We start from the raw sequence: 16,833 nt of genomic DNA, 5'->3' as shown, positions 1-16,833 counted from the left end.
CCAGAAAGACAGAGAGAGACAGAGAGGCAGAAAGTGAGAAATCACCCCCCAGGGGGGGTGGTCAGGCCACAATTCCTTCTCTTCCATTCTCTGCTCAGGATCTTGGGCATGCATGCACATGCGCCCGGCATGAGTTTAAGCCACTGGGTCCGGGACGCAAATCGTGGTCGACTACATGGGAGTCCAGCGACATGACCATTATGCCAACTGCTGGTCCCACTTCTTCCTGTTTAACAAGAGAGATACTGAATTTTGACAAGACTTCCTGTGTCACAATGCTCCTGCCTTTCAGTTAATCATAGACTTCAGGTGTGTGCCACTATGCCTGGCCTGTTTTAGGAAGAGCAAGGAAGGGAACCTGGGCTTCCCATGTGACCTAGCCTCTGAGAAGCAGCATCTTAGCAGCACGAGACACCATGGCTAAGCATGGGATCTTCACTTGCTACCTGCGTTCTTCTCTCTGCCTGGCTCATTCTCCTCTTCCTACTGAACTTGTCTTCGGAAGCATTCTTTGATATTTTGACTTCCCCCTCCTTTATCTGGTCCTCCAAGCTTTCCAATCTCACAAGGCATCGTCTTCTTGCCTGTCATTTCTCTGTGGGGTGGTGAGCTCCTTGCACTGGGCTCATCAAACTAGTGAATTAACTAGATGTCAAGAAAGTATACTGCGTCTAGACACTGTCAAACCTGGCAGTCCATTGTGATGTATCTGCTTAAATGAAGCATTTCAGGCCAACAGAATTGGATGTAGGAAAGCCTTTCACACATGTGAAATGGATATGAGAATTTTTAGTTCACAATATTTGAAAGATTGAAAATTAATATTTGGCCTGTGGATAAAGTTCAATAAAGGTATTGATGGTTAAGACTAGTTTTAGAGGGAAATATGAAGACTTGGCCAGAGACTCAGGAATTGCAAAATCCTGCTCTGCTTCTCATTCTCCAACCCCAAAGGTGAGCTGTGCACTAAGAGTGGGAGTCTGAATGTTAACAGTGGCATGAGCCCTTGATGACCCAGTGCAGGAGTCCTGGTAAGAGAACAGGCTGGAGCCTGAACCAAGAGAGGCACCTATGGCCTGAAGGCTGCTAACTCAGATTTATTGCTGGATGTAAACCTTAGGTCTGCTGCTTACTACTTCTATGCGTTGGGCCACTTATTTAATTATCTGTGTTTTAGCATTGTAATGTATAAAATAAGGATTAAAATAGTACCTACCTCACATTATTGTTGTGGAGATTCATGGGATGAATGCCTGTAAAGCACTTGGGTCTATCCCTGGCATTTAGGATCTGTTCAATGCACCTCAGCTGCAGTGATGGTAGTAGTGGTGATGATGGTGGTGGTGGTGGTGATGGCGATGGTGGTGATGGTCCTGGTGATGATTATGATAGTACTGTTGTTACTTATGGTGATGACAATGATGATAGTGATGATGGTGATAATGGTGGTATTGATGGTGATGATGGCGATGGTGATAATGACACTGATGATGTTGGAGCCTGCTCTTTTCCATAAAGCTATCTTTGGCCATCTTCATGGTGTAAAAATGTTGAAGAGTAGAAGCACTATGGTCAGATTAGGGGAACAGAGCATAACATAATTTAGTAACCTAGGTGAAAGAAGACTGGGGCATCAGGTAGCATGGTGGTTAAAGGCACTGGATTCCCACGTGGCTGACCATGGTTCAAGTCCTGGACCTGGTGGCTTGTTTTCTCGCTTTCCCTTTCTCTCTCTTTCTGTATCTCTGTCTGGTTAAATTGAAAAACAATAATAGCAAACAGAGTAAAATAAAAATAAATAATTCTTTAACAACAACAACAACAACAACAACAAAAGACATTGAATGTCCTGAGTGGGCTTGTCCCCAGAGAGGCAGACTTTACCTAGGTTTGCTTATCACTTGGTATAAGAAAATAGGACTTACAACAGAGAAGGGTTAAAGATGGTAGGGTCTGTGAAGCTGAGCTTGGCTTTGTCCTGTTCCTAGATACAGGGATTCCTGCAGCTGTGTTGCTACATTGAGCTAGGTCTTGCTCCATTGAACTGCCTATGAGGCCTCTACTCTTCAAATTCTCTTGGCCATGAATCTGGCCAAAGATCTCAAGATGGTGGAAGTGAGAACAGGAAGAAGATTTAAGAGGATTTAAGTGGCCTGACTCATCTGTCAGTTCTACTTCATGAAGCAGGAGGGAGAGAGGGAAGAAGTAAAGGTGGGAAGGAAAGAGGGAGAGAGAGAAAGTGCAAGCATGCATGAGAATCTTGTTCCTTCCTTTTATGGTACAGTGACCCTGCCCACCTGTAATTCCATCCCAATCTCTGTTTCTGGTTTTCATAAATTAGACAAGTAACTTCTACCTTTATCTGGGAGGTCAGGAGCACCCTGGACAGTAAGCAGTCTGCTCTACTGAGGAAGAACATAGATGTTGGAGTTCATTAGAGCTGTCATTTTTAAGCCATGGATTCTGATTAATTTTTAAATCTCTTTATACCTCCATTTGTCTATCAGAGTAATGGAGATAATATACCCCACCCCCCAACACACACACTGGATTGCTGAAAATCAAGTGAGATAAAGCATATAATGCTTTGTATTAAGGTCATTGGAATGCCACAACAAATCACCACAAGTTTGGTGCCTTAAGAAAATGGGAATGTATTTGCTCACAGTTCTAAAGGCTGGAAGTCTGAAATCAAGATGTTGGCAGGGATATTCCATTTAAAAATTCTGGAGGAGCACCCTTCCCAGTCTTGTCCTAGGTTCTAGTGACTTCAGAAATCCTTGTTGTTCTTTGACTTAGAGCTGCATCACCCCATTATCTGTCACAATTTTCACATGTCCATCTTCTATGTGTCTGTATGTTTCCAAAACTTTATAAGGGTGCAGTCATTTGACTTGGTACTCACCCTAATCATTATAGCCTCTTCTTAACTTGATTACGTCTACCAAGACTTAATTTCCAAATGAGGTACTGGGAGTTGGGACTTCAACATAGCTTTCTGGGGAATATAGGTCAACCTTTCTCATTAATTCTCTTTACATCTCCATCCCTGCATTCCTTTTAAAAACATTTTTTTAAACATTTTTAAACATTTTTTAAAATTTTTTAAAGGAAGAGACAGATCCAAAGAGAGAGGGAGAAAACATTCCCCAATGGGATATAGTTATATGCAGTCCCTTCTCCATTTCTCCATCTTGTCGGGACTTTGTGCCTGGCATGTTTTTCAAACTATTGGGGCCAGGATTCAAGTGGTCTAATTGACCATGTGGGATTTGTCTCCCTTAACCAGTTGACCATGGGGCTGGCCAGATTCAAAGCTATTCCTCTGTTTAGCAACATGCTCACCTTGAGTCTGGTAGCTCAAACCACTTGGCCATACTTAAACCTCTATCCCTTTTCTCAAAGCTGCTAAAATAAATTGTTGCCTCCTGTGAGAGAGTGAACCTGGAAAACAGATAGTTGATCTCTAGCGTCTTTGTTCTCTTTAGAGACATATTTTTGTCTCCTTTCTCTCAATATTTTTACATAACCTCCATGCAACACGATTCATATTTGTCCAACTTATTGGTTTTTTTTTCTTGTCCAGTAGGTACACAGTCAAGGCTCAAGGCTCAGAGCGATATTTCCATCATGAAAGGAGAACTTGCATTTTGTTTTTGCCCTAATCAAAATTTAAGATTTTTGGATCAGAAGGATGTTCAGTACAAAAACAGAATTTGTTCTGTGACAATCTCTGATAACGGAGTTTGTGGACACCAGCTAGCTCATTGTACACAAGTTATATGTGACATCACACATCAATTCAGGCTCCAATAAACATCTGACTGACATTCCTATTTCTAACTTAGCTTTGACAGTCTGAAAGGTCAGGGTGATCTTGAAGATCTGTCAGAAAAGTTAAACCTTAACTACCATCTGCATTGTGGCTGCAGGGATGAGAAATAAGCTGGTTGTCTTCTAGCTCCTAAACCATACATGTTTCTATGGTTTGCAGTCATCTTGAATTAAATTTTTTATTATAAATTGACTTCACTAAAAGCAAATGATGAGACACAATTTGTGGTATAATATATTTACTGTGTGCAGCAAAAGCATTAACATATCTGAACCAAGACTGTTGCCCTTAGAAAGATCTGCTTATGAGATTGGTAAGTAGGGAACTTAGATTTCAGGAGGATTCCCACCATTTCCAAAATGAGAGTGGCTCACTGCCTGAAATTAATCTTTTTTAATAAACAATAATTAATGCTGAATGGCCACTGGCCTTATGGGAGTCTGAAATTTTGGTACATGTCAGGGAGAGAGTATCTAAGTGATCAACCCAAATAAAATCCCTGGACACTGCCAATGAGCTCCCCTGGTAGAAATAATTTCACTTGAATTGTCACAGATGATTACTGGAGGAAGTTAGTATATCTTATGTGATTTAACTGGGAGAGAACTCTGGAAGCTTGTACCTCTTTGTGTGGGTGTGTGTGTGTGTGTGTGTTACCCTATGCAGTCAGTCTCTTTCATTTGCTGATTTTCCTTCATAGCTTCTTGCTTCAATGAATCATAGTTGTGGGTAGCTCTATATACTGACTCTTGCAAATACTCCTAATGAAGCATCCAGCATGAGGGTGATCTTAGAGACCCTGACAGATTCAGTGATCCCCTGTGAAGGGAAGAAGTAGGAAGCCAGACTAGACAGAGAAAGAAACTGCGTTGTGATGTGAGCTGACGGTTTAAGCCAACCTGTTAGGGAGCACCAGAGCAAGTGTCTCCTGGCCATTACACTCTTGCCCTCCTCTCCTACTAGATGCAAGCTGTCCCAGGAAAGGCGTGGTCTTAGGTGGGATGGCTTTCTGTAGGTGACTCAGACCTTGAAGCTAGAGACTCTCTATTGACCACATGGTCGGTAGCTTGGCATCAAGTCCTTTGAAGGAGGATCTGGATGGCTCATCTCCTTTTCTAACAAACTCTCCTCCTTAATATCATTAGTATCATCATCATCATCATCGCCTTATCTCCTACCATAAAAATAATACATGGCTATTGTAGAGATCTTAGAAACAAACAAACAAATGCATGTAGATGAAAAACTTCATCAAGTAACCACATTTGACAAAATTGTGGACGATTTTCTTCATAGTTTACACATGTGTATGTATGTATGTATATTTACTTTAGTAAAATTGGGATTATAATGTGTACATATGATTATTTTTATAACATTAAAAATATTGGAAAATCTTTTTATATAGTTATATATATTCAGAACTCCAGGGGAAAGGAGAAGAACTTAAAAACACCAAGAAAGCAAAAGCAGATCTTTCTAAAAGGTCATCAGCATGCTTGTGTCATAAGATATTAGAGTGGTACCATCAACATTCTGATGCAATGTGATTTTGGACCTTGAATTATATACCCAGCTAAGCAAGCATTCAAAACAACAGCAAAGAACAGCATTTTCAACTGTATGAGAAAAGAATATATTTTCAGGACCAGCAGTTAGTTTAATGGCTATGTCGCTGGACTCCCATGTAGTCAACCACGGTTTGAGTCCCGGACCTGGTGGCTTAAAACTCACGCCGGGCGCATGTGCGTGCGTGCTCAAGATCCCGAGAGGAGAATGGAGGAGAAGGGATTGTGGTGTGGCCATCTCCCCTGGGGGGTGATTTCTCACTTTCTGTCTCTCTATCTCTGTCTTTCTGGCAAGTACACGTGCTATATAGCAAAAACCTCTCTGAAAAAAAAAGAAAAGAATATATTTTCTAAATAAATTTACTTGAGAATTTTTAAAAAGTATCTGAGAGAGGGAACCAGCAGTTAGCATAATGGCTATGTTGCTGGACTCCCACATAGTCAACCGCAGTTCACGTCCTGGACCCGGTGGCTTAAAACTCACGCCAGGCGCGTGTGTGTGTGTGTGCCCAAGATCCCGAGAGGAGAATGGAGGAGAAGGGATTGTGGCGTGACCATCCCCCCTGGGGGGTGATTTCTTGCTTTCTGTCTCTATGTCTCTCTGTCTGTCTGGCAAGCGCACGCGCCCTATAGCAAAAATCTCTCCAAAAAAGAAAAGAAGAAAAAAAAAGTATCTGAGAGAAAGGAAGAAGTGGAATCCAAAAACAGTTTAATTAATACAGAAGACCATTATAAAAAAAAAAAGCTTAATACAACAGCTGTGCAACAAGACTAGAAAGTAATCAGTCCTAATTAGATCAGAAAGTCAAAGAACTTTGGGCATAATGACTAACAAAAATGTTGACTTCTTGCAATAGCTATTATCATTAAGGAAATGGATATATACCAGGAAGAAGAGAAAGGCAATGAGAAGAAACCTCAGGAAAAGAAAAAAGTTATGCAAAGACATGATGGTCCAAATCACAGTAAATGTAGCATGGCTTTTAATCTTGATAAAGTATAAGAAAAGGGACTACATCCTTTTAGGGGCAGATATTTAGACAAAGGATTACATTCACCTACTTTATTCCTCAGTGAACAACATTTGACTTATCATAATGAATTGTCTTGATTTTTTTAAATTGTAACTTTTGGAATTATATATGCATACACAAAGGTTTTAGAATTATATATACGTGTGCAAAAGTCGAATTGTGGTTACAGAACAAAACGTATATGTTATAAACCTGATAAATGCTGGAAGGCAAAAGTGGGTAAGGAGAGGTTGAGACAAGTGTGGGACACTAATTTCATCATCTTTCTTATCAAGAAGACACAAGTTATTCACTAAACTTAAGGGCAGAAAAATTGAGGTTTAATTCTTTTAAATACCATAGAAATTGAGGTCTTTTAAACTTAAAGTTATAAAGGTTACTAACTAAAAGTAATAACTTGGGACCAGCAGGTGGCATGATAGTTAAGGCACTGGATTCCCACATTGCTGACCACAGTTCTAGTTCTGGACCTGGTGGCTTGAAAATCACTCCAGGCACATCTGTCATGGCAAGAATTCAGTAAATAATGTAAATAATGTATAATATTGAGAAATCAAGAAATAAAGATTGCACTTTTTTTTTAAAAGAATGTTGAGGCTGACTTACCATTCTGGTTAACTAAACCATGGAAAATTCAAACAGCATCTGTTTAAGTTGATTACATCTGGAAGTTGAGACTAGATGTAGATATGGGAAGGAAACAAGCTTGCTTCTCTTCTGCAACTTTTGTTGTTAAAAGGTGTTTTTCCTGTCATGTACATGTTACTTTGCTTTTTAAGACTAATACAATGGCTGTATAATTGCACTCTTTACGAATGGAATAATTTATATAAATGTAAAATAACCCTTTATACTGTTGAGTATTTAGGATACCTACACAAAATGTGTTACTTATACACTGCTCTGAAAAACAGCCTTATATATAAATAAATCTTTGTGGACATTTCTGGATCAAACCAGTGTTGTATATGTACCTTCCTGCATATTTCTAAATTATTTCCTGAGGAGATTCTTAGATACAAAATTACTGGGTTAAATGAGGTTAAACATTTTAAAGCCTCTTGTTATGAACACAGACATGTTTTCCCCTTCATTTTTGAGTATAGACATTTTGGCTAAGACATTCGAAAGGATGAAGATATGAAAATGTGAGACTCCCTTAGTACAGGCTCACTTTCGTGAGGTCACCTTCTGATACAATGACTGATTAATAGTATCTCCATTACCGTTCTATTCTGTTCTGTTTCTAGTAACAGAAGATACTGGAATCTGGGTGGTTTATAAGAATAGTGCTTTATTTAGTTCACAGTTTTGCGGTTGAAGCTCCAGGGCCCACACCTGGTGATGGTCTTCTGGCTGTCCCACAGCATGGTGGAAGGCAGGGGTGTCCACGTCTCTGTCTATTTCCTCTCCTCATAAACCCTCCAGGAGGCAGTCAAGGAGCCCCTGATGACCTTAATCTAATCCCCCCAAAGTCCTACTTTTCAACACTATATTCAGTTTTAAGTTTTCAGTCTCTTAATCCCATCACTACCAAATCCCAACATATGAGTTTTAAGGAGACATTCAAACCATAGCAATGACCCTATCAATAGAAACCCCCTTTGTTTATTTAGGCCATAACAGAAAAGGCAAGACTCATTTGCGAACTTCATCTGTATTTCTTGCTTAATTCTCACTTCCACCTATGCAGGGCTGTCATCTCTCTTTTACAAAAGAGGGAAGTGGGGCAGGAGGTGAAACATTTGTCTAAGGCCCTGCTGTGGTGGTGCTGGACATTGTGCCCACTGCTGTAAGTGGCAGTTGGGTGTCACACCTAGGCCTCCTGAGTCTGGAGCCCATAAAGCTCTTGTGCTGTGCTATTGTAGGCCCTTACTGGTGAAGAGAGGCAGGCCTATGCCAGACTCGGTCTCCATGTTGTGCATATGAGCACATCAAGGGAGAAAGAAGCATTTTTTTTTTTCTTAGAGAAATTTTTGCTAGAGGGCACAGCAAGAAACCACCGCCACCTCAACCCCCACAGAGAGTATGGCCACACTGCAATCCCTTCTCCTCTCTGGATCTTGGGCACACATGCATGCGCCCAGTGTGAGTTTTATGCCGTGGATTCTGGGACTCAAATCACGGTCATGTTCGTGGGAGTCCAGCGACGTAACCATTCCCTATCTGCTGGTCCGGAAGCACAGTCAAAATAGCTGCTGGCATAGAACTTCCATAGCAGACACGCAATAATTGTTGATTGAATCAGTGAGCCAAGCTTTGCACTGAATTCCTCCATAGTCGTTGTTTTATTGACTCTTCATGCTATGAGGTATTTTTAGCCCCTTAGTACAGATGAGAAGGCTGAGGTTTCCAGAAGTTAAGTCACTTGATGAAAGTATCACAGCTATTTTGACAGAGCTGGCATTTCTGTCCAGGTCTATTGGTTTCAAAATTCAGAGTTCTTTTTCATTTGCTCAAAGTGTTTTGGGAAAAATTCAATGAGCCAATTTGTGTGAAACTTTTAGCCCATGGGTTCCAAAGTGTGGTCCTCACACCACCAGCAGCAGCAGCAGCATCCCCTGTGAACCTGTTAGAAATGTCACTTCTCAGGCCAGCCCAGGCCCAGTGAATGAGAAGGCCTGAGGCCCATGGATCCACAAGTTCATGAGGTCTCCAAAAGGCTCTGATATGTGTTTGAGAACACAGTTGTAGCCCAAAGGCTGGGCTGTTGAAAGTGCTTAGTAAGATACGAGCTGCTTATCAAAACCTGAATAACAGACATACTCTGTAAAATAAAATAAGTATCCAAGAGTAGGCATTGCAATGCAGAGTATGCATGCCATAGTAAACTATAGGTATATTCAGGAAGGTGAGAAAAAAATGAGATTTTTTGTTTTTGTTTTGTTTTGTTTTGTTTTGTTTTGTTTTGTTTTAATGAGTGTCCAGTGTGTTGGTGCAGCAGTGATGCAATACTCAGCAATGCTGGAAGCCATATGGAAGGTCCAGGTTTGGCTCCCAGTTGGCTTGTATACCCTAGGCATGTCTATGCTCATGGTCTTGGCTGGCCGACAAAGCTACAGGGAGGACCATGGTGTGAAATCCTATTGAAGATGCTTGTTTCTCTCTTCTCTCACAAGAAAGAGAGAGGAAAGATGGTAGAAGGAAGGAATAGTTAAGGGGAGGAAGTGAGTGGTGAGGGAAGGAAGGAGGGAAGAGAAAGACGGAATGAAAGGAAGAAGAAGGGGAGGAAGGAAGGAAGGAAGGAAAGAAAAAAGGGAGAGAGGAAGAAAGGGAGAGAGAAAGGGAAGGAACTTCTTGAAAAGGCCAGCTCAGTGAAACAGTGGTAGCATAATGCTCAAGTGATGCTGAAACTGTATTGAAGATCGGGGGTTTGGTTCCCAGTCTGTGCAGGATGGGTGCACACACTCATGATCCTGGCAGGCTAGGAGGTCTGGGGGAGGGAGGTCATAGTGTGATTCTTTTGAGGGTGTTGGTCTCTCTCTTTCTCCTTGTCTCTCATTCTCATGAAAGAACAACTTTAAAAAAATAGTAAAAATGAGTAAGAATTACGTAAGTTGCTTTGGGACAGTTATCCTTGGCTACAAAGATCAATAACAAGTGGCATCAGTTCAAGATTGGACAGGAAGTTGCCAGGCATGCAGAAGTAATTTTTTTTTCTTTTTTAAAAATTTTTATTATCATCATAATCTTCTTTATGTTACATTGGATTACATATAACTTTACACTGTATTGCATTGCTTTTTCCAGAGGGAATACCATGCATGTCAGTCAATACAGAGACATTAATCTCCCCACTTCATCATTCTATATCTTTTCTATGTTTTTCCCAATCATTATTGTTATTATTCTAATTATTTTTTTAAACAGTCAGTCACTATTTCTCATTTTGCTCGTAAAAAGACTTTACCCATCATGAGAAGAGGATAGAGAAAGATAGCAAGAGAACAAAGGGGGGGTGGTTTCTCACTTTCTGTCTCTCTCTCTCTATCTTCCTGGCGAGCGCACGTGCCCTATAGTAAAATCCTCTCCAAAATAATAATAATAATAAATTAATTACTTTAAAAGAATGTTGGAGGGAAGGAACAATCCATCCTACCCCTGCTTCTCAATGGCTTCTCTCCCTGGTTGGAGTTTATCAGCCCTCCTTCTGAAATCCTCAACTCTTATAGCTTGATTCAGTCAAGCCTTCATCATACTTTTCTCCGTTTTTGTTTATTAAATACACTAGCTTCGGGACCAGCAGTTGACATAATAGCTATGTTGCTGGACTCTCCTGTAGTGTAGTGGACCTCGGTTCGAGTCCCGACCCCAGTGGCTTAAACTCACGCCGAGCACGTGTACATGCGTGCCCAAGATGCCAAGAGGAGAATGGAGGAGAAGCGATTGCAGTGTGACCATGGGGGGGTGGGGGGGAATGATTTCTCATTTTCTGTCTCTGTGCCTCTCTGTCTCTTTCAGGTGAGCACACGCGCCCTATAGCAAAAAACCACCCCCCAAAAAAAGCTCTAGCTTCTTTGCTCCTTGCACAAAAGTGAAATTTCAAAATATTGTGCATGTGTGGTGCTGCTCTGCTTGTAAGGGTGCACTCACGGTGATTTCATGGTCATTCTTAGTTCCTGCGGCCACTCCTTTACCCAGACAGCCTGCGATGAGCGCCCTCCCCGGACACAGGACACACGCTTGGCTGGAAGGGGGCAGGGCTGAACTCTGGCGCTCCAGCGGCAACAAGGGCGTTCCCTTTCCTCGTGACTGCGTCGTAGCCCGCCATTCCTCCCCGGGCGGGCGCCGGCTCAGGCTCTGCTCGGCAGCTGGCGGCGCTCTAAGCTGTGAGCCGCGTCCGCCTGCGCTTTCTCTGCTCTCAGTGTCTTTCTTCCATCTCAGAGTCAGCCATTTCCTAGCTCATCGTTCGTACTCTGACAAAAACACCGTTCAATGTCTTTTGTCTGGATATATTAATCATTTTGGCACTATTTTTTGTTCCTTAAGGACTATAAAAGGTAAAGATGAAAAAATATTAACAAGGCTAAAATTAAGTTAGGGTTCTCTAAACCTCCCCTCCCCCAAACGTGCAGCCGGCAGTGCTAGTACTTTGTGTTCTGGCATCCTGGCCGTGGGTGTCGGACATTTAACCCAGACGGGCCCCACGCTTTTCCTTTGTGTTTTCACTCCCACCCTCACCATCTGCATTTGATTAAGGACAGGTCACTTAATACAATTTATTTGTGAGTCCATTTCTAGATTTTTTTTAGAATTATTTGATTTTATTTATTTGTTCATTTATTTTAATGTGACCAGAGAGAGACACACACAGAGAGAAGGAAAGTGAGAAAGCAAGCTGCCAGGTCTGGGACTCAAACTGCAGTCAGCCATATGGGAGTTCAGCTGCCCAACTGCCACACCACCTCCCAGCCCCGAGAAGTAATTTTTAAATTTTTTTTTAAAAAATTATTTTATAAGAAAGAGAAAGAGATGGGTACCTGCAACAGGATCCCACCACTCTGTGATTCTGTCTCCATCCTTCCAGCCAGCCAGGATCACAAGCACACACAGACAGGCCAGGCATGTTCAAGTTGACCCAGGGCTAAAACCTGGGCCCCTGTTATGGCCTCAGTATCATGCAGCAGTGCTCTATTCCCTATGCCACATGGCCGGACCAACATATTAGGTTGCAGTGACCATTGTGCAAGACTGTCCTTGTGACAGTTCTAGCTATCAGGCATATGTGCATGAGATCCTCTCCCTTTATGGCTTTCCCTGGTTCCCTTTAGTCAGGGTTTGACACAGGTAGACATAAGTGACTCCATTTTTATTCTGACAACCTTAACATGCTGATGTTTTTTATATCTTTTTCAGCTCTTAAGAAAAGGCGGAGGAGGGGGAGGAATATAGATCTTCTAGAACTCACATGCCTTTCATATTTTTTTTAATGTCAGATGCTCCTGGCCAATCAGTGGAATCACACTAGTGACTCAGCCATTCTGAGTCCTAGGGGAAGTCTTTAGAGGAAAGAGAAATAAACAAGGCATGTTAAGCCCTCCACCCTGTCCCTCTGCAGAGTTGCCCAGTAGCTGCCCATCTGCAGTAACATTGGTATCCTCCACTGTGCCCCTGCAGTCTCAGCTGCACCTCTGGTGGGAAAGTCTTCCCACAGTGGGGAAGAAACAACTGCATTGAGGGAAGGCAAGGGTGCTTCTTTTCTTCCAGCTTCTGCAAAAATTGTGCCCCTCACTCTTAGAAAACCTCACAGACTCCTGGTGCCGCCTTAGGTTTGGTACACATTCAGTTGGGAATTTAGCATTCTTGAGTGGCCATGATACTCCAGGCTCGAGGCTGGATGGCCCGATGTGCAAAGTACCATGCATCACCTACTTGCAATGCTCACCCCATCTAATGCTTTAAGGAAATGCAGGCTCAGAGAGGTCAACCAGCCGGGGGCCAACAGAACTGGGTTCAAATTCAGTGGGTCTGCCTGACACCTTGCTTACTCAGCTAAAACTCTTGGTCATTTACTTGACTTGAGAGACGTAACACGTGGACTTACACAAATCTCACCCTCTCTTCCATCCCTACAGGTGCTACCAGACCACGGTCTTCATGCAGCAGGGTTCTTCACAGCCTTCCTCCTCTCCCTCATGCTGACCTGGCTCGTGCTTTTCTTCATGGTTCGATGTCAGTGCCTGCAGGGATACATGCTTACCCGATGTGGGGTGAGTCTTATTCCTCATGGGCAGCTTGGTTAGTGGTAAATGTTAGATGGAAATTTATCCTCCAGATTGGTAAGTCTCAGCCCTGGATTGATGTCAAAATCACTTGGGGAGCTATGGGCAAATGCTTATGCCCAGGTCCCACATCCAGAGGCCCATTTGTTTGCCCTGAGTTGGGTCCCCATCATTGGTCATTTCTGAGAGTTTCTTGAACAAGTCTAGCTAATATAAGATTTGAAAGCCCCTGTAGCCTAGTACCCAGCTGTCAGGTAATCCTGCATTCTTGCCAAATCCTGACTCAGGTCCTTTGCTGCACTTTCTGCTGAAGAACTCTCAGAGACTTGCTGCCATATTGAGGTGAAACCCAGGTTCCTTAGCCTGACGTTCTGGCTTCAGCCTACCTCTCCTACCACCTTCTGATCCACATCTCCCTCCTGCCATTGCAGGTAACGTGGCTGGCCTTAGAGTGCCAAGCTCTTTGTGCTCACACTTGTGTATTTTTCCAAGAATCTCGTTTGTCTTTAATTAGCACAAGTTTTTTGTAAAGAATTGTTTAATTTTATTTATTATTATTATTATTTTAATTTGACCAGAGAGAGTGAGAAAGTGAAAGAGCAAGCCACCACATCCAGGACTCAAACTGTGGTCAGCCATGTGGGAGTCCAGCACCTTAACCATCATGCCACCTACTGGCCTCTACTATCACAAGTCTTACCCATCCTTTAAGTCTCACCTTGGCCATCACCTCTCCCTGGGCATTGTCACTGGCCACTTCTTGCAGGCCAGGGCCCTCTCACTGGGTTCCCCACTATGCTTCCCCAGCACTTGTCATCATCCATTAGATCAGATGTGAATTTGTCATCGTCCATCAGATCTGATATGAATTCCTCCATCTCTGTATTCCTGAGTTACCACAGAATCACATATTGAGACCAGTACTCAGGTTCCAGTGGTTTACTAGGGAAATGATCCCAGGAAGTAATGGTAGGGGCAGGGAAGTGAGGCAGGAAGGAAAGGACGGCAGCTGTAAAAGGGTGAGTCATCCTCAAGTGCCGCCCTGAGTACCTGGGGCTTAATCCTGCCCAGGAGCTCTGGAGACAGTGCAGAACCAGCTTCAGGATCATTCCACCTGAGGGGAAAGGGGGCTGTGCTATTCATCCACTAAATTCCATTAGTCCCTGGCTGGGGACAGGGGCCAGGCAGAGAGGAAAGGCGGTATTATGTCCCTGGCATGGAACCCTAAGACCCGCAGTCCTGGTGGGCACTGCAATGGAATGGCAAGGGGATATGGCCAAGCACCAGTGTTGTCTGCTGCAGTCTTCATTGCCTGGTGTGGCACCTGTTCCCAGAAGGCACTCCACACATGCGTGAAGGGATGAATGAGCTCTCAGTCAGCCAAGGAGTGGATGGACAGGAAGGAAAGCAAGGTCATGCTTCAGGGAGTGAGATGAGCTTTTAAAAACTTATGCAGGTGTTGCTGGCAGTGAGCATCCTTGGTAGGTTGGTTTATCCCTGTAGGCACATTGACAGCTGGAGCTCCTATGACTTGGTGTCTCTGGAGGTCCCACACCATGAGAGGAACACCTGCCATCTTTCTCACTCACTTTATGTTGAGGAAACTCCGACCTATGAGATTAAACAACCTGTTGAAAGTGGCCCGACACAGTCTGAGACCTGGCACCTGGGGAGTCCCTCTCTCTGGAGACTGGAAATCTCACCCTAGCCCCACTATTCCTTTTGTACCTGCCTCCTGGAAGTGAGGTTTGTCCTTTCAAGGCGACGTTAGCTCGCAAGCTGCTTGGCAAGCAAGAACAGTCCCCCGATCAGACCTCGTTCTGAATCTGTTATCAATCAGAATAACAAAATGCACCCTGCTACTTTGATGGAGGAGTCGTGTTCATTTCCCAGAGATGAAGGCAGATTGTTACCATTGCAGAGAGGAAGTGTGAATTTGATTTAAGGTCTGGAGACCCTTGCTGTATTTTTCACTCTGGCACCACAGAATACTCTTTTCACAATTTTGTTTGTTTGTTTGTTTGTTTGTTTGTTTGTTTTTGCCAGTGTGGTAGCAACTAAGGCGACAACTTGCTATTAAGCGGAAGAGAGCCTTCAGAGTTATGTCAGAATCAAAGATCAGCCTGACTCCTTTTGAGCTGTGTGACCTTCAATATTATTTCATCTCTCTGAACCTATTTCGTTACCTGTAAAGTGAGGGCACCAACACTGTGGTGACAGTTTCATGCTATAACCCAGAAAAGGCACCCTGGCACAGGAACAGGAATCCTTAGCTGTCAGCGATAGCCATCACCCAGTTTTGAAACTGGGGACAAAACAGACATGTCATTGATCTAATCAGAAGGTTGGGCTTAAGTATCTCTGATGTCACTCGCATCCTACAATCCTACGCCCTGTTAGAAACTGGCCAGACCTATGGTGTTGAGATCCCCCATGCCCGTTGTGAATTTTTCCCTACTTGATGATGATGATGATATGACGAAATGTTTACTCTAGAGCTTTACCAGCTGAAAGGGCTTTATACCCACCATTTGGGTTTATCCCCACAACACCCCTGTGCAGGGCTACTAGAATATGACCATCTGATGAGAAAATGGAGGCTCTGTTTGTCTGTGTTTACCCTTCTCACCAGTGGTGGTGTCAGTCAGGTTCTCTGACTGCGGGTGCCCCACCTACGCTCTTGGCTTTCCTAGCACAGGGCATTCACAGAAGGCCCACTCAGTTATTTCTGCCATTATCCTAAAGGTTCGACCTCATGAGAGCAAGCTGGAACCTTCGCCGTTCACCTCAGCAGATGGTGTGAATGAGGACCTTTCCCTTAATGACCAGATGATAGAAATCTTGTCTTCTGAGGACCCTGGGAGCATGCTGCAAGCCTTAGAAGAGTAAGAGTTCTGAATTCTGTTATACTTCCACAGTGCAATGGATGTTTTACCATGGCGTGAGAGGAGACACTGTATCACATTCATTCATTTAATTATTTATCATTCAGTAATAGAGAGCAAACAATGGCCACACACTGAACACTATGCTTGACATTTAGGAAAAGAAATGTATAAATTGAACCTCCTCTTCTAAGGCAATATAATCTAGTGGAGAGGACAGACATGCAAATCGAAGTGGCCATAAAGTTTGGTAAGTATGGTGCTTATGAGAAGACCAGGGCTGGCTGTGCACAGGAGAATTACTTCTGAGAGGTCATAGAAATGCTTTTCACAGGAGATGACATTTAACTCATTCTTGAATTTTGTGCTTTCCAAGTAGATCAGGTAAAGAAGGCTTTTTTTTTTTTTAGAAATATGTATTAAATTTTATTTATTATTATTTTTTAAACTGGCCAGAGAGAAACATGGAGAGAGAGAGAGGGAAAGTGAGAAAGCAAGCCTCCAGGTTCAGGACTTAAACCGTGGCTGGCCACTTGGGAGTCCAGCACCTCAACCACCACATCACCTGCTGGCTCCAAGGAAGACATTTTAGATGTGGGATGGGGGGAATGACAAAGCAGATGCAAAGACCAGTAACGCACATGGAGAACCATTCGGAGATTCCTCAAAAATCCACAAATAGAACTGCCATATAATCCATAAATTAGTGGTTGGACTAATTTAAATTCCCACCAGCAGTGTAAGAGAGTTCCCCTTTCACCACACCCCCGCCAACACTTATCTTTTTTT

At 43.1% G+C, this 16,833-nt stretch overlaps 1 protein-coding gene across 1 annotated transcript in view; it reads left to right on the top strand.

Moving 5' to 3' along the window:
- The window catches only part of EVC2 (EvC ciliary complex subunit 2), a 209,103-nt gene that overhangs the window by 72,303 nt on the left and 119,967 nt on the right, over positions 1-16,833 (top strand). Inside the window, exons 8-9 of the mRNA XM_006163194.3 lie at positions 13,013-13,147; positions 15,905-16,044. Coding sequence (XP_006163256.1) covers positions 13,013-13,147; positions 15,905-16,044 — 275 coding nt within the window. The remainder of the gene's footprint in view (positions 1-13,012; positions 13,148-15,904; positions 16,045-16,833) is intronic.

Source organism: Tupaia chinensis, unplaced genomic scaffold (genome assembly GCF_000334495.1).
Source record: "Tupaia chinensis unplaced genomic scaffold, TupChi_1.0 Scaffold141490_1, whole genome shotgun sequence".
Classification (NCBI taxonomy): Eukaryota; Metazoa; Chordata; class Mammalia; order Scandentia; family Tupaiidae; genus Tupaia; species Tupaia belangeri.
This window is presented reverse-complemented; position numbering and strand designations above follow the sequence as displayed.